This window comes from Cherax quadricarinatus, chromosome 77 (assembly GCF_038502225.1).
Source record: "Cherax quadricarinatus isolate ZL_2023a chromosome 77, ASM3850222v1, whole genome shotgun sequence".
NCBI classification, from domain to species: Eukaryota; Metazoa; Arthropoda; class Malacostraca; order Decapoda; family Parastacidae; genus Cherax; species Cherax quadricarinatus.
Window position 1 is genome coordinate 1,617,083 of NC_091368.1, and position 21,794 is coordinate 1,638,876.

Sequence of the window (21,794 nt, forward strand, 5' to 3'; positions counted from 1 at the left end):
CACACGTAAGATTTTATTCAAGTTTCATACAGACTTTATAAATTGTTTAACGTGGGAACACAGGTAGAAAGTAATGTAGGATAACCCAGTAAAGTCAAACACTATGACGTATTTTCACTAAGGCCTTTGATGTGGAAACCCCTCGAGGGAGGCTCGTTGACGCTGGCGAGGGGCTCTTGATCAGTGGAATTGGATCTGTGCTCTAGTTCATTGAACTGAGCCTGAGTACCTTCTATCTCCCTACGGTTTTACTCTCCCCCATTATGATGATGATGATGATGATAATAATAATAATAATAATAATAATAATAATAATAATAATAATAATAATAATAATAATAATAATAATAATTTTATATGGAAGATAAAAGTAGTTTTATTACTCGATACATCGTTCTATATAGGACTTTATTAAGAATTGATACAACTATTGTCTTTTTAGGGCTACTTAGCATGCGGTGCAAGGATCAGGGTGAATACTGCCTTGATTCATCGAATTCAGTGATTTAGTCAACGGCGTTAAGCACACGCCGATCCATGGTCGACTGGTCGTCTTGGCTACTTTCTTTGCTACCGTCAGGGCTACAATGGTCACAACTAATATCTGTGTCGTGTCAGCGTGAAGCTGTGTTTTGATGAATATAGACATGTGCAACACTTGTGTATTGATGCCCAGGTGTTGCACATGTATTATATTTATTGACCTGTCGGTATTATATGAAGTTAAAGTAATGAGTGAATTGTTTTTGTTCTTACGACTTTGGAGGACTGTGTTCTAGCCTGTTGGAGTGTGGAGATGTGTTTGTGGCTAAGGTCGACAGTGTGTGCGTGCGTGTGTGTGTGTGTGAGTGTGTGTGTGTGTGCGTAGACCTGTGTGTAGCTGACTTCGACAAGTCGAGTGTGAAGAGGCATGTCTGTTATGAAAGTCGACTGTGCGAGCGTGTGGATGTGTCGTGTCCAGAGGTCGAGTAACTCTCCTTCGTCACTTCTCCCTTACCACGTTTGTTTACATTTTTTTCTTCACTTTGTCGTTGATCGTTGTTCGTATAAGCCTTTAAATGTTTCTTTTCCTCTATTTTAACTTTACAAACACATACACAAAAACATGTATATATATTATATATATATATATATATATATATATATATATATATATATATATATATATATATATATATATATATATATATATATATATATATATATATATATATATATATATATATATATTCTCTTGCAATATACGTGTAATATTTACGAACATACCCGAACATTTATAAATAACGGCGAATATCTGAAAATTACTGCTAACAGCCAGGATCACCTGACAACAACTTTGGATGACCACCAACAATTACAAACAACCACAAAGCTATACAAACAACTATGACCAACGTATTCCCCCCTCCCCCCTCTCTGATTCATTGCACCTACCCCTTCCTCTACCACCTCTCTTCCTCCCTTCCTCCTCCTCCTCCCTCTACTTCCTTTCTTCTTCTTGGCCTTTACTGTTATACCGTGGGTGCTGAACCACGCCCTTCAGCATGAGAGAAGAAAGAGAAGAGGGAGAGGAGGGTGAGTAGGGAGGAAAGGGGAATCCACAACTCACTCACACTTCCCCTTCTCCAAGGCCTCTCACGCTGTGCTTCTGTTAATAATTTAAACATTTTTTTCTTTTGCATGTGAGGTAAGGGCGAGGGAGACAGCAGCTGGGGTGAAAGAAGTCTGTGGTAAGATGACTTGGCGAAACTGTAAGATGACTTAAGGAAACCCTAAGATGACTATGATGGTGAGTACTTAACTCTTACGTGCGGGTTATTTGTGTATTGTTCCAGTCACGGTATTGCGCCAGTTTGTTCTTTAAATTCAATGAGATTTGATTACATAGGTATAACCTTTGCAGATATAGAAATTATTAACAGGACAGTACATTTGCTGCGATCATGTCTTATTTCTTTTGCGTGACTGATCTGTAGTAATACAAAATACCCAGAAGTCACCAGGTGGAGGTGCCTCCTCTTCTAGATCCAACTCCACTTATCGGAGTTCATGGGTTTGAACCTATATCGTTACACATCAATAGGGAAGAGATTCCCAGATTTTTAGGCCCTGTACTCCTTCCAAACTATGACCTAGTCTGCGCACCCCCTGTCACATTTATTACTCAAATTTACTATAATTTGATGAGTACGACAAATATGCAACACTTGGGTATTTTTAGAGCCGCTGTCATCATGGCACACATACATTACCTTCTTTGCAATACGCTCACGGTAAACAGGTGATATCGCAATATTCAAAACAACACTGAAAAAAATAGTAAAGTTCCAAGTGCTTTGGTGATTTTTCACATTATCAAGAACCTTGATAATATGAGAATTCACGAAAGCGCTTAGAACTCCACTATTTTTCACAGTAGCTGTTTTGCATTACCTTAGTTATACAAACATCATGTATTTTTACAGAATTCTGACATTTTGTTTCTTTCCTATCACTGCCATGTCTTTCAAATTGAAAATGTTTTCTGTTGTGCTTGTGGTCAACTGGTTGAACAATATTTAAGATCCTCATGAGCTGTACCATCAAATAAGTAACGAACTTGAACTAAAAGATTAGCTACATTTCGCGGCATTCATGAACCCGTCAAATTGCAGAAGGAAAAAGTTGATGTTTTTGACGTGACTGACTAGTTGGCAGAGAATGTTTTCTATCTGCTTTCACTGGATGATTGGAAAGAGGGATTGCAAGTTAAGATTTTGCTACCTTTTTTTGACTTCTGTGCAGGGGCTGATCTGCTATGAGACTAATGAAGCTTAGGTTTCAGGGCCCCTAATCCCGGAGGGACCACAGAAGTGACTTCAGTCCACATTGCTTAGAAAAAAAATTGGATCTACTCTGCGAGAAGGGGTTGCGAAAAGGACCCGGAGAGTTCAAGCTACGGGGCCCCCAAAATGTTGGTCCAGCACTACTGCTGTTGTGTGGTTAACAAGTAACAATCGTAGTGTGTTCTTGGAAGATCCTCCGCCTGAATGTGATTTCAGAAATCCTTTGATATTTCCCATTTCTCCCAGTTTACATCTGAAAAAAAAAATCAAATGAATTGTTTAGTTTGTTGATGGTGATGTGCATAAGAGGGCTTGAGAAGCTATTGATCATTATGGAATTGTTCTCACTCACCCCTTGGGGTCAGCTCGCGCACCCCTTGGGGTCAGCTCGCGCATCCCTTGGGGTCAGCTCGCGCACCTCTGAGGTCAGCATGCGCACCCCTGGGAATCCGCGCACAATAGTTGGAAACCGTTGATGATACAGTAGGGAAGCAGCACAAACCTTGTGTTCCCAGTTTTGCATCATACAGCACAACATCATGTAATTATGATACAGTCCAGGTGGACACAATGGCTGTTGCAGACAGTTGAAGAAAAGACACGACTGCAATGAACTTATTTGCAGAACATTTCCCCCCAACAATGGCCTTGGAAAAGGCCATTGTTGGGGGGAATAAAGGAACTGTATACTGGTAAGACAAAGACACGACTGTAGTCATGTCTTTGTCTTACCAGTATACAGACCGATCGTACTGTTGCATCCTTTGATCTACTTTGCAATGACCCTTATAACTGGGTTCTCGAAATTTTTTTCCTCGCTATGGGTCACTTGCTTAAGACAGGCTGTGACAAAAGTCATTTTTTCTGTAGTTTACCTGTAGACTGTTCCTGGGCAGAGCTCCAGGCAAGACCTTATGATTAACGGATAAATCTATCAGTCCTCTGGTGCCGGTCGTACACAGTCCACTGCGCGCAATACAGTCTGGTTGATCAGGAGCACATCAAGTTCCTTCTTGAAGATAACTAGGGGTTTACTGGCAACTTTTTCCACGTATGTAAAGGGAGTTGAAAATTCGTGGTCTCCCTGCATTCATTGAGCTATCTCTTAGTGTATTTATTCAGAACATGCTTACCTTTCACTGATGGCACCATGCACCATCACTGCCTTTCAATGATGGCACCATGCACCATCACTGCCTTTCAATGATGGCACAATGCACCATCACTGCCTTTCAATTATGGCACCACGCATTACTTGCAGAGCCTTCCGTCTTGATAAGGAGTAACCTCCATGATCAGATTTTATACCAACACCCCGGGAACCTTCCAGGTGCAAACTATGATATAACAACTCAGGACTTACGTTCGGTATCAGGGTCCTCAAGATATGGAAAAGGAATTGCTGTTCTGCCGGCCATTTCACACCATCACGACTCGAGAAAAATATTCTCAAGAAAGAGATACTTTTACCTTCATTTAATACATACGATAATGAAATATATCAGTCTTAGCTGGAAAATTTGCTTTAGGGTGATAATAACACCAAATATTTCACTATGGTATCAGTAATTAAGGCAGCTTTGACTTGCATTAGCTTTCAACCTCTCTGGAAGGATGGCTTGACACAGGAGACATGGCGAATATAATGGAAAACTGAAGGGAGGGGAAAATGGTAGGGGAAAGATGAGAGTGATATAGTAGGGAGGGAGGGAGGGGAGAACAAGGTATACAGGAGAGGGGAAAAACAAAGGGGAGAGGAAAAAAATGGTTACAACCTGTCGTAAAACACTGAAAAGAAAAGAGAAAGGAGGGGCATGTAATTTTTTAAAACGATATTTTATCTAAATTTCAATAGAAAAACCAGGTAAAAATAATTCCAAAATAGCTTTAAATAAAACGAATGGGAGAAGAGGGGGACAGATTTTTTAAGTTATATTCACGAGGATAATGAGAACTTTTCACTGTCACGGTCAGGAAAATGTCAATACACAAATAATCCGCACATAGGAGAGAGAAACTTACGACGACGTTTCGGTCCGACTTTGTAAATGGTACAAGTCGGACCGAAACGTCGTCGTAAGCTCCTCTCACCAATGTACGGGTTATTTGTGCAAAGTTCTAGTCATGTTATTGTGCCTTTTTGTTATTTCTGTGGAAAGTCAAGTTCGAAACATTTCGAAAAAAAGAATTTCCTAAATTCAAAGATATTTTTTCCATACACAAACACCTGTTGCACCTGTTCTAGAGTCCCTTATGGAATCAACACAGGTGAACTACAGGAAGTAAATATATCCCTGAGATGTTTCGCCCACCAGGGACTGTATCAATTATCACGAACTGATACAGCCCCTAATGGGCGATTTTTTTTTTTCAATAAAATGCCATGAACGGATCAGTCGGACTCGTAGTTTGGATTACGTGCGGCCAGCAGTAACAGCCTGGTTGATCAGGCCCTGATCCACCAGAAGGCCTGGACATGGACTGGATCACGGGATCGTTGACGATGTCCAGGTAGACTTCAGGTATGTAATACCATTGACGTACACAGGTAGTAAACGCGCCAAACAAAATCAACTAAAAGAAACCATACCATACGGTCATGTTGACGACAGTGAGGGGACTTGAGCTAGAGTTCGTCACGGCCACGCTAGCTGGAGATTCGTCTGTAAAAACTTGCATTTGTGGTCACAGTGGTGCCTGTGCTAACCTTCCTATGGTGTAGAAATATACCTAGTTGGACGAATCTTATTGTGGCTAGCTGGTCTAGTGGCTAACGCGACGGTCTGGAGTTTTGTGACTCTATGACCGCGGGTTCTATCCCCGCCCGTGGTATGGTTTGTTTGCAATTGTGTCATTATGATTTCGTGAGTCAAAATCAATTAGAGTCGCTTGGCAACCGTAGTATGGGAAAATATTATGCTAGCCAGGAAATCCTTGATTACGACGTTTCCTTTACGAAACTTTGTTATACGTGTTTTTCTGCAAACATAATGTTTTTCTACCTGACGGCTTACGACAGCGTTTATTCACTTGGCAACCGGTTGCTAAGTGAATAAAGGCTGGCATAACAGATCCTCTAGACCTTAAAAAAAGTGACCAGTTACATTAGCCTCTTCATAATAAAAACGAGTTACAAGTTAGATAAATTTCCTCACGGAAAGGTTAGTAGTTTCTATCATAATTAACAATATTATATAGTTTCTGAACTGATGCCACGAAAGAGACTTCCTGATCTAGCTGATCTAACCTAAGGAACTACGAAACCGCAGAGGAAGAGGACAAAAGTTCCCTAACTTTGCAGATTAAATGGCAAAGTATAACAGGAAGTTCGAAAATCTCTTTTTAGCAAGAAAAAATATTAGTAAATAAGAAAATATTAATAGGAATGGCACTACTACTACTACTACTACTACTACTATTACTACTACTACTATTACTACTACTACTAATACTATTACTACGCTACTCCTATTACTACTGCTACTACTACTACTGCTACTGCTACTACTACTACTAATAATAATTTGAATAAAATAAACAGATCACTGAGTTCATCAGTATGGGTAAGGCTGTGGTTGCTGGTGCTGCTGTAATCTACCACAGAACTCTGAGCAACCCCACCTTCACTTGACCTTACAACTACCCTCTTGCCATGCCCAGACCACAGTACCAAGAACGGGCCATATTATGCTTATAACTCGTGTCTGGGGCATTTACCTGACAAATTGAGGAAACGTTTCGCCTAAACAGTAGGTTTCTTCAGTTGTGATGAATGGTTTGAAAAACCGACAAGTTGAAGATTGAAACACTTATGCAACATATGGGAATCTTTATTCAAGAAGCGTTTCGCCACACAGTGGCTTCATCAGTCCAATACAAAGTAGAAAGGCGTAAGGAGTCGATGTGTTCAGTCCATCAATCTTCAGGTTTCTTCAGTCAAATACGGAGACAGAAGGTGTAGTTTCAACAAGATACATAACTATTCCACATGTGTCTTAATCATCAACTTGTTAGCATTTTAACTATTTTATACCATATTTCAGTCTGCCAAATAAAGCAACACGCGCAGGAGTATTTGCTATTAAATGTGAGTGAAGGGGAGAGATAAGTGTTTGACATGGAATAAGGTGGAGAAAGGTATACAAGGATCAGTCAAGTAATCCAGTTTAGAACCAGAAGAACAAAGTAACTATATCATAACATAGCTGAGCAACCTGTTTCACTAGTGTTAGGGAAAAGTGTGTGTGTGTGTGTACACACCTATTTGTACTCGCCTATTTGTGGTTGCACGGGTCGATTCATAGCTCCTGGGCCAGCCTCTTCATTGATCGCTACTAGGTACCTCTCTCTCCCTGCTCCATGAGCTTTATCAAACCTCATCTTAAAACTATGTATGGTTCCTTCCTCCACTACGTCACTCTCCAGACTATTCCACTTCCTGACAGCTCTATGACTGAAGAAATACTGTGTGTGTGTATGTGTTTTCTCGACCGTCTATAGTTGCTGGGGTTGAGTCTTAGCTCCTGGACTTGCCTTTTAACTTTTTTCTTAGTAGGTTTACTTTCTTTTAGCCCCCTGGGCCTTGTCATACCTATTCTGAAATGATACCATTGCCTTGGTGCTATTATAGCCCTTCAATGACATTTTCCGGTGTATATATCTCGAGGGATACACATTTTCTCGGCGTTAATATACTGAGAGATGATTACAAATAACCCACATGGAGACAAAAACTCGAGAGATTAATTGATCTGTATATTTCGATTCCTGTCTGGGACCCTCTTCAGCAGGTCTGCTGAAGAGGATCCTAAAAGGGGGTCGAAATATACAGATCAATTAATCTGAGTTTCTGTCTCAATGTGAGTTGTTATTGAGCATTGACAAGAGTTCATTATATTTTAGTTATTCACACTAAGAGACGAGTATCAATGAATATTCACCGAAAGACCGGTTTCATTCAATTTCTATACACCAAGAGGTATAACTCTCAGCGTATATACGCCAAGAGGTTTAGGTGTGTGTATATATATCAATGTACATGTACTTAATGAGACTAAAGCAAGTTTAATTGTTAGTGCCGATTGAAACTGCTCCATTAATGACTCTATGGTAGTTGACAGAGTTCAAACCCAACACAATAACAACCCTGGTATCAGGTTAGCTGATGAGACCAACACAATAACAACCCTAGTATCAGGTTAGCTGATGAGACCAACACAATAACAACCCTAGTATCAGGTTAGCTGATGAGACCAACACAATAACAACCCTGGTATCAGGTTAGCTGATGAGACCAACACAAATAAAGCGTCAGCAGGTTTTTTCAACCTACCCTTACAACTTTCAAAAACCGGTTTCTTGACTGACGCCAGTCATGATGCAATTATGTGGCTTGAGGGATTGACTTAGCGTTGAAAAATATTATATTTTACGTAAAGTTAGGAAGCTCAAATATATTTTTATGTGGTAAAGGCTACCACACTGAAGGACTTTGGTGAAAGAAGAAGAAGAAGAAGAGGAAGAAGAAGAAGAGGAAGACGAAGAAGATGAAGAATTCTTTACTAGTATTATCAACATATGACTCAAGAAAACAAATCATTGCGAGTGAAATATATTTTGGTCCTTTGGCTTTCTTTCACAGGATGTCCTCGCAAGAGCCGGCTAACACCTACGTCTCGTAGCTCGATTGGTAGAGCACTCAGCTCACACGCTCTGGTCCGGGGGTCGATACCGGTACGGACGCGTTTCCTTTAGACACCTGCTGTCCATGATCACCTGGGAACAAAATTGACCTAATTTGCGAGAAATGTTGTGCATAACAAAGGGGCTTTCTATATAGTAGTATGTCATTGATGTCAGCTATGGTCTGTACAACCATACCCTGAACACCTGTACAAGCATACCCTGAACACCTGTACAATCATACCCTGAACGCCTGTACAACCATACCCTATACAACAATACCCTGTACACCTGTACAATCATACCCTGAACACCTGTACAAGCATACCCTGAACACCTGTACAATCATACCCTGAACGCCTGTACAACCATAACCTGTACAACCATATCCTGTACAACAATACCCTATATACCTCTACAACCATACCCTGTACAACAATACCCTGTACACCTGTACAACCATACCCTGAACCCTGTACAACCATACCCTGTACACCTGTACAATCATACCAAATAATGAAAACTTAAATAAAATAAACAAGCACAAGAACACTAACAAAAGATTTATATATTAAACAAGAAACATAAATCTCGAGGAGACAAACTTAACAATAAATTCGCAAGTTAGAAATAAAACAAGACAATGTCTCTGTCTTGTGATTATCGATGATTAATAATAATAATGAATTAATAATTTTAGTGGTAAGAAGGAACAACGGGGGGGGGGGGGTGCGTAACATAATCTTTATTTCCCGTATGAATAAGATTGTGTTTTGCACGCTTGTGTGACCCAGTACTGCGTGTCACGGTAAACGTTTGCCTCACACATTCACACACATACACACACACACACACACACACACACACACACACACACACACACACACACACACACACACACACACACACACACACATACACACACACATACACACATACACCCTTCAGCAGGGGATAGGATTAGCCTTGATGCGGATTAAGGGGGCTTAAGGGCATTTGATTCAACAACTTGCAACTAACATTCTTGCCCTTGGATCTAATCTGATTGCCTTCCAACCTGAGTCATGCACTCAAACTAGGAGATACAAAGGGTTGCAAGGAAAGATGAGTAGGGGAGAGAGAGAAATAGAGCCTTTCGCTTTTCTTTTTTAATATAAATCCTTCCACATAGGTTATGCAGCAAATCCGAAGTTACCAGATTAATTTTTCACCGTTAAACCGTGTCGAAAACTGAAAGGTCTTTCGTTTTCTGTATTTCTCATGTATTCTGTCTTTCTCTCTCTCGCTAACACCCCATTTTTCATGTCTTTTTTTTACGGCAACTCACATTTTTTTTAACCCTAAAAATGCTTTCAGGTTTTCCCGGACAGGTGAAGTCGCCCATGACAGCTGCCATAGCGACAAGCGTGTTCCATCAATTCTTAAAATTGCAAAAACTTTCTTTTTTTTTCTTTTTGCATTGATATCGGAGAAATTTCTAGCATGTTTCCCCTAGGCAGGAAGGAATATAGGGAGAGGAAATACGGTAGACATACATTAGATTTAGAAATAACAAAAAATAAGAAAGGAGTAATTGTAAATATATAATCTAGACTGTACGGTTTAAGTGTTATTAGAGTAACAATGAATATAAATAACATCAAGTTTATGTATTCCGAAAAAGAGGATAAAATATACTTTCACATGGTACATGACATTTGTTTAGTGTGCAACACACATCCATATCTTGCATTCCTTCTATATCAGCCAGATATAGAAGGAATAGAAGGGATATAGAAGGAATGCAATAACCATACAGGAATAACCCCTTTCGGTGGTTATTGGTGTATGATCGACGTTTTCCCCAGGACTATACTGTGAACAGCTACTAGTAATAAATGCTAGTCAATCAGGGTGAGAGGCTGATCTGATGATCTGACTTTATACCTAAACTCTGGTCAGAAGGGCAGTTTCTCGCTAGCTCTAGCTGATTACACAAACTGATCTCTTTTGTATGAGTTTGTGAGTTTGTCTGATTACAATATTTACTAGAATGGTGTCTCCCTACACTGTTGCTTTGTTGGTATTTGCATTTGCCTTAATTATTCCATGATCATTTCTTTACTGGTGACTTGTCTTATGGCCAGGTTCTATAGGCCTTCTAATAGCACCTGTCGTTCGTAATCATGCATAGTCCAAGCCAGTGTGAACGGGGCATTTACCGGAGATCTGCAAGACAGCAAATGTAGTCCGAATATTTAAGAAATTAAGAAAGGAGAATGGCAAGAAGCATTCACATGTAGGTTATGCCAGTGTCTCTGATATACATACTATGTAAGGCAATAGTGAAGATAACCTGTTGATTAGCAAAACTCCTAGAGAGAAGTAGTGTAATAACAACACCGTATATGTTTAGGAATGACACATCCTGTCTCAGAAGTCTGATTGAGTTTAGTGACAAATTACCAGAAATGAGACAGAAGAACGAAGGTTTGTTGAGCTGCACTGGACTGTGAGGTGTTGGACACTGTACCTCATAAGACAAACATTAGCATGAACTGACAGTAGATCACAGAACATCTAAGGGAGAAGAGACAGGTTGATAAATTAAACACATGTGCAACACTTGAGGATCTTTATTGTGGAAACGTTTCGCCACACAGTGGCTTCCTCAGTCTAATACAGAATGGAATGGTTGAAGATCAGAAGGAGTATAAGATAATTAGTCCCTCAGCCTAGAGTTGATGTAATCAGTCCATCAATCCTGATAAGAATGCAGTAGATGCACGACACGTGAGGTGAAGCAGTCGTAGGCAGTGTCACTTTGGACAAATGTCGGATGAACCCAACACTGGCTAGTTTAAAGCCAGAGCTAGATGCTGAAACTCGACGTCAGCAACCACAGACAGGTGAGTAAAATATACACAATACAAATGACATCCAATGCGACAAACAAAATACACATAACATGCTTTTGAAAAGTGCAAATATGATGTCGAGATGTAGGAAAACACAGAAGAATAGGCCTCGAAGGTGCTGTCAACGATCACAAACACAGAGCGGACAGCACCAAGTGGATTTCAACCTGGAACCACTACCAAGCAAACATCTTCCTCGAATCGGATTACATACAGCAATATGTGTGTGTGTGTGTATATATGTATATATATATATATATATATATATATATATATATATATATATATATATATATATATATATATATATATATATATATATATTATATATATATATCCATCTATATAACTGTCTACTACCAGCACCACCACCATCATTCACCAAATCTTGAACCCCAGGCAACCTTTCCTCCCATCCTGGTGATATTGTGTTTACAAACAGCTCGCAATAACATTTGGCCCCTCCCTCCTGGACCTGCTATGATAGTACCAATAAAGACCACTTGTGATGTCTGTCAACGTCACTTTGACCCTTATTGTGTACCTCTTTGTTACTCGATATTCCTTTTATTCTGAAATTGTTTATATCTTGCCTAAGTGTAGTTGACTATTAAAAAAATTCATCTTTGTTCATCACGAGGTTTTAACAACACAGATTTATTTGGTAAATTTAATTGTGTAATTTCATGACTGAATCCCGCTGAAATGGCTCTCAGTCGACTTTATTACATCATGACTCACTTCTGAAGCCTTGGAGGTTATTTTTATTCCAAATAATTTTTGCAGCGTTGTTTTAAATGCGCTTCAGGATGATAGAATATTATTAATATTACTTTATTTATTAGGGAGACAGAGACAAGTCTTTCTTCTATTTTATGCTAAGAAATGCATTTCTTCTCTTTTCTATTTTGACGATGTTTCGGTCCCACTTGGACTATTGACTAGACACACTAACACACTACTTTCTACTACCACTACTGCTTCAACTACTACTACAGCTAATTCTTCCACTGCCAGCATTATCTCTACCACAACTTCTCCACTTCCTTTCTTTGTCCCGTCTCCGTCCTACTCTTCTATATACACTGGCTCCCTCTCCTTCGTGTGTTAGTGTGACTATTCAATAGTTCAAGTCGGACCGAAACGTTGTTATAAGCTTATTTCTTCTATGTGCGGGTGATTTGTATCTTAATATCCTTTCTTATGTTCACGCTAATAGATAAATATGAATTATTTTGTTCGCTGCCAAGATTATTAAAACAATTATTATTATTGGCTTTTACTTTTTTCAAGTAATTTAGGACTGGGTGTTGAATAGTAACAGACCAGGCGCATTAATATAATCAGATTTGGTATGAATTTCAGTCTGATATCAAGGAAAGACACATTAATTCATTCTCTTTGGGCACCTGTATAGAAAACGTCTTGGCTCTTAAATATTAATCATGGTCTAAGCTCTAAGGCCCTAAACGTTTTCAGTAAAGATGTCTTAAATGAATGCAATCATGTTCTTTTCCCTCAAGTTAAAGGCAGCAGTTATCTTCTTGCTATATTGCTTGATATCAGGATATCTTCTGTTAATCCTGGGGTGATCGTAGGTCAGCGCCACCTGTGTTTCAACGTTCGTACCCTCAGTGGTTCGCCTGGTAGTCTAGCAAACCTCCAATTTACTTTCTTCACTTGGTCTCTTAGTTTATTTTTGCTCGTGTGGAGGCAGGGGTAGAGTGTGAGCATCTATCTCACTCTTATTTCCTCTCCATTAGCTTCCCAGATACTGACAATATATTCACCAAACTAATGGGAACAGCGCTCATACGACACAAGTCGTTGTGACAATAACAGCTTCCTCCCTCTTTCATCCAGCAATTAACAGTAAGTATTGGGTCTAGGGTAAGCTTCTCTCACTCATTATTATGAAAAAAATTCCATTGAATAACCCCTCAGGGAATGTTCCTTGACGCTGTTGAGGGGTTCTTGATACAGGGAATTGGATCTGTGCTCCAGTTCCCTGAATTAAGAATGAATAATTTCCATCCCCCCCCCCATAATTCTATGGGTCTAGCACTCCCCGTGATTATAATAATAATATGTACTCATGGAAGGAAGGAATTTAGGATAATGTTAAGCATTAACAATTTTACATCGACAAAAATGTGTTGTCCACGATGATTATCTGAACTTGGGTGGTGTCAGGTGGTGTCAGTCAGGGAGACTTTGTCAGTGGTCCAAATCGGACCGAAATGTCGTCGTAAGCTCCTCTTCTATATGCGGGTTATTTGTGTGCAGTCAGGAAGATTTTGGACCAAGTGCTGTTAGAAATTAGACGGTGTGTTTTGTTTCGTAATGCAGTTGTAATGCAGTGCTGAAAGCAATGGTTGTTTGGGCTCCCCTGCACCGAGGGTCACGCTGTTGTGTTCTCAAGGGGAAATACAAATAAACACAGGGGTGTTAGGGAATACTGTGGCACTCTGTTGGTGGATACCAAGGTATAATAAACACAGGGGTGTTAGGGAATACTGTTACACTGTTGGTGGATACCAAAGTGTACTACTGGCAGTATTGATTGAAGGACACAGTTACACAAGATTATTTTATATGCAAAGTTATTTTATATATAGGCTTGTTTTATGTACAGGCTTGTTTTCTATACAGGCTTGTTTTATATACAAGCTTGTTTTATATACAAGCTTGTTTTATATACAAGCTTGTTTTATATACAAGCTTGTATTGTTTTATATACAAGCTTGTTTTATATAAAAGCTTGTATTGTTTTATATACAAGCTTGTTTTATATACAAGCTTGTTTTATATGCAAGCTTGTTTTATATACAGGCTTGTTTTATATACAAGCTTGCTTTACATACAGGCTTGTTTTATATACAGGCTTGTTTTATATACAGGCTTGTTTTATGTACAAGCTTGTTTTATATGCAGGCTTGTTTTATATACAAGCTTGTTTTATATACAAGCTTGTTTTATATACAAGCTTGTTTTATATACAAGCTTGTTTTATATACAAGCTTGTTTTATATACAAGCTTGTTTTATATACAAGCTTGTTTTATATACAAGCTTGTTTTATATGCAAGCTTGTTTTATATGCAAGCTTGTTTTATATGCAAGCTTGTTTTATATGCAAGCTTGTTTTATATGCAAGCTTGTTTTATATGCAAGCTTGTTTTATATGCAAGCTTGTTTTATATGCAAGCTTGTTTTATATGCAAGCTTGTTTTATATGCAAGCTTGTTTTATATACAAGCTTGTTTTATATGCAAGCTTGTTTTATATGCAAGCTTGTTTTATATGCAAGCTTGTTTTATATACAAGCTTGTTTTATATGCAAGCTTGTTTTATATACAAGCTTGTTTTATATGCAAGCTTGTTTTATATGCAAGCTTGTTTTATATGCAAGCTTGTTTTATATGCAAGCTTGTTTTATATGCAAGCTTGTTTTATATGCAAGCTTGTTTTATATGCAAGCTTGTTTTATATACAAGCTTGTTTTATATACAGGCTTGTTTTATATACAGGCTTGTTTTATATACAAGCTTGTTTTATATACAAGCTTGTTTTATATACAAGCTTGTTTTATATACAAGCTTGTTTTATATACAAGCTTGTTTTATATACAAGCTTGTTTTATATGCAAGCTTGTTTTATATGCAAGCTTGTTTTATGTACAAGCTTGTTTTATGTACAAGCTTGTTTTATGTACAAGCTTGTTTTATGTACAAGCTTGTTTTATGTACAAGCTTGTTTTATGTACAAGCTTGTTTTATGTACAAGCTTGTTTTATGTACAAGCTTGTTTTATGTACAAGCTTGTTTTATATACAAGCTTGTTTTATATACAAGCTTGTTTTATATACAAGCTTGTTTTATATACAGGCTTGCTTTATATACAAGCTTGTTTTATATACATGCTTGTTTTATATACAGGCTTGTTTTACACGTAGGCCTGTAACAATATGAGGGTAATAAGAAAGCGGAACGACATGGAGGAGTAAAAAGGAGAAAGGAAGATTCAATACTCAGCATCAGTAATAGGTATGACAAGACATAAGATTATAGGAATCAGTAAGAGGCAAGTTTAGAACATGGGACTCGACCTTCACAAACAAAATACACACACACACACACACACACACACACACACACACACACACACACACACACACATACACAGGGAGATTGCCTGAGGCATGGAAGACAGCAAATGTAGTCCCAATCTTTAAAAAAGGAGACAGACATGAAGCATTAAACTACAAACCAGTGTCACTGACATGTATAGTATGCAAAATCATGGAGAAGATTATCAGGAGAAGAGTGGTGGAACACCTAGAAAGGAATGATCTCATCAACAGCAGCCAACATGGTTTCAGGGACGGGAAATCCTGTGTCACAAACCTACTGGAGTTCTATGACATGGTGACAGCAGTAAGACAAGAGAGAGAGGGGTGGGTGGATTGCATATTCTTGGACTGCAAGAAGGCGTTTGACACAGTTCCAAACAAGAGATTGGTGCAAAAACTGGAGGACCAAGCAGGGATAACAGGGAGGGCACTACAGTGGATCAGGGAATACTTGTCAGGAAGACAGCAGCGAGTCATGGTACGTGGCGAGGTGTCAGAGTGGGCACCTGTGACCAGCGGGGTCCCACAGGGGTCAGTCCTAGGACCAGTGCTGTTTCTGGTATTTGTGAACGACATGTCGGAAGAAATAGACTCTGAGGTGTCCCTGTTTGCAGATGACGTGAAGTTGATGAGAAGAATTCACTCGATCGAAGACCAGGCAGAACTACAAAGGGATCTGGACAGGCTGCAGACCTGGTCCAGCAATTGGCTCCTGGAGTTCAGTCCCACCAAGTGCAAGGTCATGAAGATTGGGGCAGGGCAAAGAAGACCGCAGACGGAGTACAGTCTAGGGGGCCAGAGACTACAAACCTCACTCAAGGAAAAAGATCTTGGGGTGAGTATAACACCAGGCACATCTCCTGACGCGCACATCAACCAAATAACTGCTGCAACATATGGGCGCCTAGCAAACCTCAGAACAGCATTCCGACATCTTAATAAGGAATCGTTCAGGACCCTGTACATCGTGTACGTTAGGCCCATATTAGAGTATGCGGCACTAGTTTGGAACCCACACCTAGCCAAGCACGTAAAGAAACTAGAGAAAGTGCAAAGGTTTGCAACAAGACTAGTCCTAGAGCTAAGAGGTATGTCCTACGAGGAGAGGTTAAGGGAAATCAACCTGACGAGACTGGAGGACAGGAGAGATAGGGGGGACATGATAACGACATACAAAATACTGAGAGGAATTGACAAGGTGGACAAAGACAGGATGTTCCAGAGATTGGACACAGCAACAAGGGGACACAGTTGGAAATTGAAGACACAGATAAATCACAGGGATGTTAGGAAGTATTTCTTCAGCCACAGAGTAGTCAGGAAGTGGAATAGTTTGGGAAGCGATGTAGTGGAGGCAGGATCCATACATAGCTTTAAGCAGAGGTATGATAAAGCTCACGGTTCAGGGAGAATGACCTATTAGCGATCAGTGAAGAGGCGGGGCCAGGAGCAATGCGAGATGAGGCAATGCGAGGAAGAAAGGGCAAAATCAGTGTTTATCCATGGGCTTCAGGAGAGAGAGGAAAGGACACACACTGAAAGGAAGCAGGAAGAAAGGAAGGAGATTGAGAAAATCATAACAGAAATAGGTGAAGAGAGGGACGAGATTGTAAATTTTCAGAGAATAGGGGGGTACTCGAAGGTGAGAAACCGACCAATCAAGCTGATTCTCAGGACGGAAACAGTGCGGAACAGGATCCTCCAAGAGAAACCACGATTGAAATACTCGGAAGAGTACAAGAGGGTGTTCCTAGACAGAGACAGAACAAAATTCAGAACGACAGCAGCTGAGGGAGAGGACAAAAAAGCGAAAGGAGCTAGGAAAAGAGACAAGGAGGGAACCAGCAGAGGTCTGTCAGAGCAGGACAGAACAGCAAGGGCAAGCACACACACAACTACTCTCAGAACCATACAACCTATCACACCATCCCAACACACCCTACAATCCATACCCACAGCCTCCACCCAACACCAAGCTATAGAACCCCACAGTATGCCACCAGGTCTCCCACCCTCACAGGCCCCCCAAACCACAGTGTTGGAAAGGAAACTGAAGGTATGGTACACAAACGCTGATGGAATAACAAATAAGTGGGAGGAGTGGCAAGAAAGAGTCAAAGAAGCATCACCGGACATCATAGCTCTCACAGAAACCAAGCTTACAGGTATGATAACAGATGCCATCTTTCCAACGGGATACCAAATCCTGAGGAAAGACAGAGGGAACAGGGGGGGTGGAGGAGTGGCGTTGCTGATCAAAAATCGCTGGAATTTTGATGAGCTGGAGAGAGAAGATAGCGGAGAAGAAAGTGATTACTTAGTGGGAACACTTCACTCTGGAGGTCCCAAGGTGGTAATAGCAGTGATGTATAACCCACCACAGAACAGCAGGAGGCCAAGGCAAGAGTACGACGAGAGCAATAGAGCGATGGTTGACACACTAGCTAGAGTGGCCAGAAGAGCTCATGCATGCAGGGCAAAGCTCCTGATCATGGGTGACTTTAACCACAAGGAGATAGATTGGGAGAACTTGGACCCACATGGGGGCCAAGATACTTGGAGGGCTAAGATGATGGAGGTGGTACTGGAGAACTTCATGTACCAACACGTAAGGGACACTACAAGAGAGAGAGGAGAGGATGAACCAGCAAGGCTGGACTTAGTATTCACCTTCAGTAGTGCAGATATCGAGGACATCACATATGAAAGACCCCTTGGGGCCAGTGACCATGTGGTTGTAAGCTTCGAATACACAGTAGAGCTACAAGTGGAGGGAGAAGCAGGAAGGCCAGGACGAATGAAGCCAAACTACAAGAAAGGGGACTACACAGGAATGAGGAACTACCTGAACGGGGTTCAGTGGGACAGAGAACTGGCAGGGAAACCAGTTAATGAGATGATGGAATATGTAGCAATAAAATGCAAGGAGGCTGAGGAGAGGTTTGTACCCAAGGGTAACAGGAGTAATGAAAAAGCCAGGATGAGCCCATGGTTTACCCAAAGGTGCAGGGAGGCAAAAACCAAGTGTGCTAGGGAATGGAAGAAATATAGAAGGCAAAGGACCCAGGAGAATAAGGAGAACAGTCGTAGAGCCAGAAATGAATATGCACAGATAAGAAGGGAGGCCCAAAGACAATATGAAAATGACATAGCAGCGAAAGCCAAATCTGACCCGAAACTGTTGTACAGCCACATCAGGAGGAAAACAACAGTCAAGGACCAGGTAATCAGGCTAAGGAAGGAAGGAGGAGAGACAACAGGAAATGACCGGGAAGTATGTGAAGAACTCAACAAGAGATTCAAAGAAGTGTTCACAGAGGAGACAGAAGGGACTCCAGAAAGACAGAGAGGTGGGGCACACCACCAAGTGCTGGACACAGTGCACACAACCGAGGAAGAAGTGAAGAGGCTTCTGAGTGAGCTAGATACCTCAAAGGCAATGGGGCCAGATAACATCTCCCCATGGGTATTGAGAGAGGGAGCAGAGGCGCTATGTGTACCCCTAACAACAATATTCAATACATCTATCGAAACAGGGAGATTGCCTGAGGCATGGAAGACAGCAAATGTAGTCCCAATCTTTAAAAAAGGAGACAGACATGAAGCATTAAACTACAGACCAGTGTCACTGACATGTATAGTATGCAAAATCATGGAGAAGATTATCAGGAGAAGAGTGGTGGAACACCTAGAAAGGAATGATCTCATCAACAGCAGCCAGCATGGTTTCAGGGACGGGAAATCCTGTGTCACAAACCTACTGGAGTTCTATGACATGGTGACAGCAGTAAGACAAGAGAGAGAGGGGTGGGTGGATTGCATTTTCTTGGACTGCAAGAAGGCGTTTGACACAGTTCCACACAAGAGATTGGTGCAAAAACTGGAGGACCAAGCAGGGATAACAGGGAAGGCACTACAATGGATCAGGGAATACTTGTCAGGAAGACAGCAGCGAGTCATGGTACGTGGCGAGGTGTCAGAGTGGGCACCTGTGACCAGCGGGGTCCCGCAGGGGTCAGTCCTAGGACCAGTGCTGTTTCTGGTATTTGTGAACGACATGACGGAAGGAATAGACTCTGAGGTGTCCCTGTTTGCAGATGACGTGAAGTTGATGAGAAGAATACACTCGATCGAAGACCAGGCAGAACTACAAAGGGATCTGGACAGGCTGCAGAACTGGTCCAGCAATTGGCTCCTGGAGTTCAATCCCACCAAGTGCAAAGTCATGAAGATTGGGGAAGGGCAAAGAAGGCCGCAAACGGAGTACAGTCTAGGGGGTCAGAGACTACAAACCTCACTCAAGGAAAAAGATCTTGGGGTGAGTATAACACCAGGCACATCTCCTGAAGCGCACATCAACCAAATAACTGCTGCAGCATATGGGCGCCTAGCAAACCTCAGAACAGCATTCCGACATCTTAATAAGGAATCGTTCAGGACCCTGTACACCGTATACGTTAGGCCCATATTGGAGTATGCGGCACCAGTTTGGAACCCACACCTAGCCAAGCACGTAAAGAAACTAGAGAAAGTGCAAAGGTTTGCAACAAGACTAGTCCCAGAGCTAAGAGGTATGTCCTACGAGGAGAGGTTAAGGGAAATCAACCTGACGACACTGGAGGACAGGAGAGATAGGGGGGACATGATAACGACATACAAAATACTGAGAGGAATTGACAAGGTGGACAAAAACAGGATGTTCCAGAGATTGGACACAGTAACAAGGGGACACAGTTGGAAGCTAAAGACACAGATGAATCACAGGGATGTTAGGAAGTATTTCTTCAGCCACAGAGTAGTCAGTAAGTGGAATAGTTTGGGAAGCGATGTAGTGGAGGCAGGATCCATACATAGCTTTAAGCAGAGGTACGATAAAGCTCACGGCTCAGGGAGAGTGACCTAGTAGCGATCAGTGAAGAGGCGGGGCCAGGAGCTCGGACTCGACCCCCGCAACCTCAACTAGGTGAGTACAACTAGGTGAGTACATACACACACACATACACACACACATACACACACACACACACACACACACACACACACACACACACACACACACACACACATACACACACACACACACACACACACACACATACACACACACACACACACACACATACACACACACACACACACACACACATTTCGTTCGTACCTTCCGTCTTCAATATACGAGTGAATTTTCTCTAAAACAAAGAAAACGCCGTAGTGGAAATTGAATTCAATAACTTATATAAAAAGTCGAGACATATATCTCTCACTACTTGTTCTGGCCGGCCAGAGATGCTGCTGCCTCTTGTCTGCAGCTTTACCTAAATCCGAGAGCTCTATTTCCGGAAATTTAAGTCTGCAAGGGCGAGTGTTACTCGCAAAACTGGGAGGGAACTCACCATTTATATTCACAAAATATTTCTTTTACTCAAAGAACCAGTTTATCCTCTTTTTGCACGTCAGTTTTTTATATGGTTATCGACGTTTTCATTTTCTAAATAATTTTTATTGTAGACTTCACTAACCTATAATAATGTATAGATAACCACTAATAAATGAAGAATAATGGCCTTGATGCACTCAGGATATATACATTGAGAAGTGTATGTCTCTGTGTGTATACACATTGAGAGGTGTATGCCTCTGTTTATGTATACAATGAGAGGTTTATGTCACTGTGTGTGTATACAATGAGAGGTATATGCTTCTGTGTGTATACACAATGAGAGATGTATGCCTCTGTTTATGTATACACAATGAGAGGTGTACGTCTCTGTGTGTATATACAATTAGAGGTGTATATCTTACTGTGTCTCTCATTGCATATATACACAGAGTTGAATCCCTGTTTTAGGGGCCAAAATGTTTTTGACGGTCGTGAATAGGTTATATGCAGCCTTACTGACCCCTCGTGTAGTAGATTGGCTTTGAACCCCCCATTAACAAACCATCCTTCTAATAACTTAGCTTAAAAACAATAACGCTCAAAAGGGAACGTTTATAGTCCATTGTGCGAGAATGGGTCTGCCTTCTGGCAGCAACGTTCAGCGAAGAGTGAATTTACCAAACCAAATTCGTTCCACTTCAACGTAATCTTATTGGAAGAGATGCTCAACTTGAATGTTAGCTGGAATACATTGAACACTCGTGAACCTTCGTGAATATTGGAGTCGCATCCGGGGTGTCAGATCAATTATGCACGTGTCCACAGTCCAGTGATTCTCAGGGCAAATTTCCCACTCTGCAGGTGAGGAGAGGAGTGAGA

The 21,794-nt window shown here is 40.9% G+C and overlaps 1 protein-coding gene across 1 annotated transcript in view; it reads right to left on the minus strand.

Annotated features, from left to right (window-relative positions):
* Window positions 1–3,984, minus strand: part of LOC128702031 (uncharacterized PE-PGRS family protein PE_PGRS24-like) — a 30,599-nt gene extending 26,615 nt beyond the window's left edge. The window contains exons 1-2 of the mRNA XM_070101410.1: window positions 3,959–3,984; window positions 530–704 (exon numbers count right to left, since the gene is read on the minus strand). Coding sequence (XP_069957511.1) covers window positions 530–704; window positions 3,959–3,984 — 201 coding nt within the window. The remainder of the gene's footprint in view (window positions 1–529; window positions 705–3,958) is intronic.
* Window positions 3,985–21,794: the final 17,810 nt, after the last annotated feature.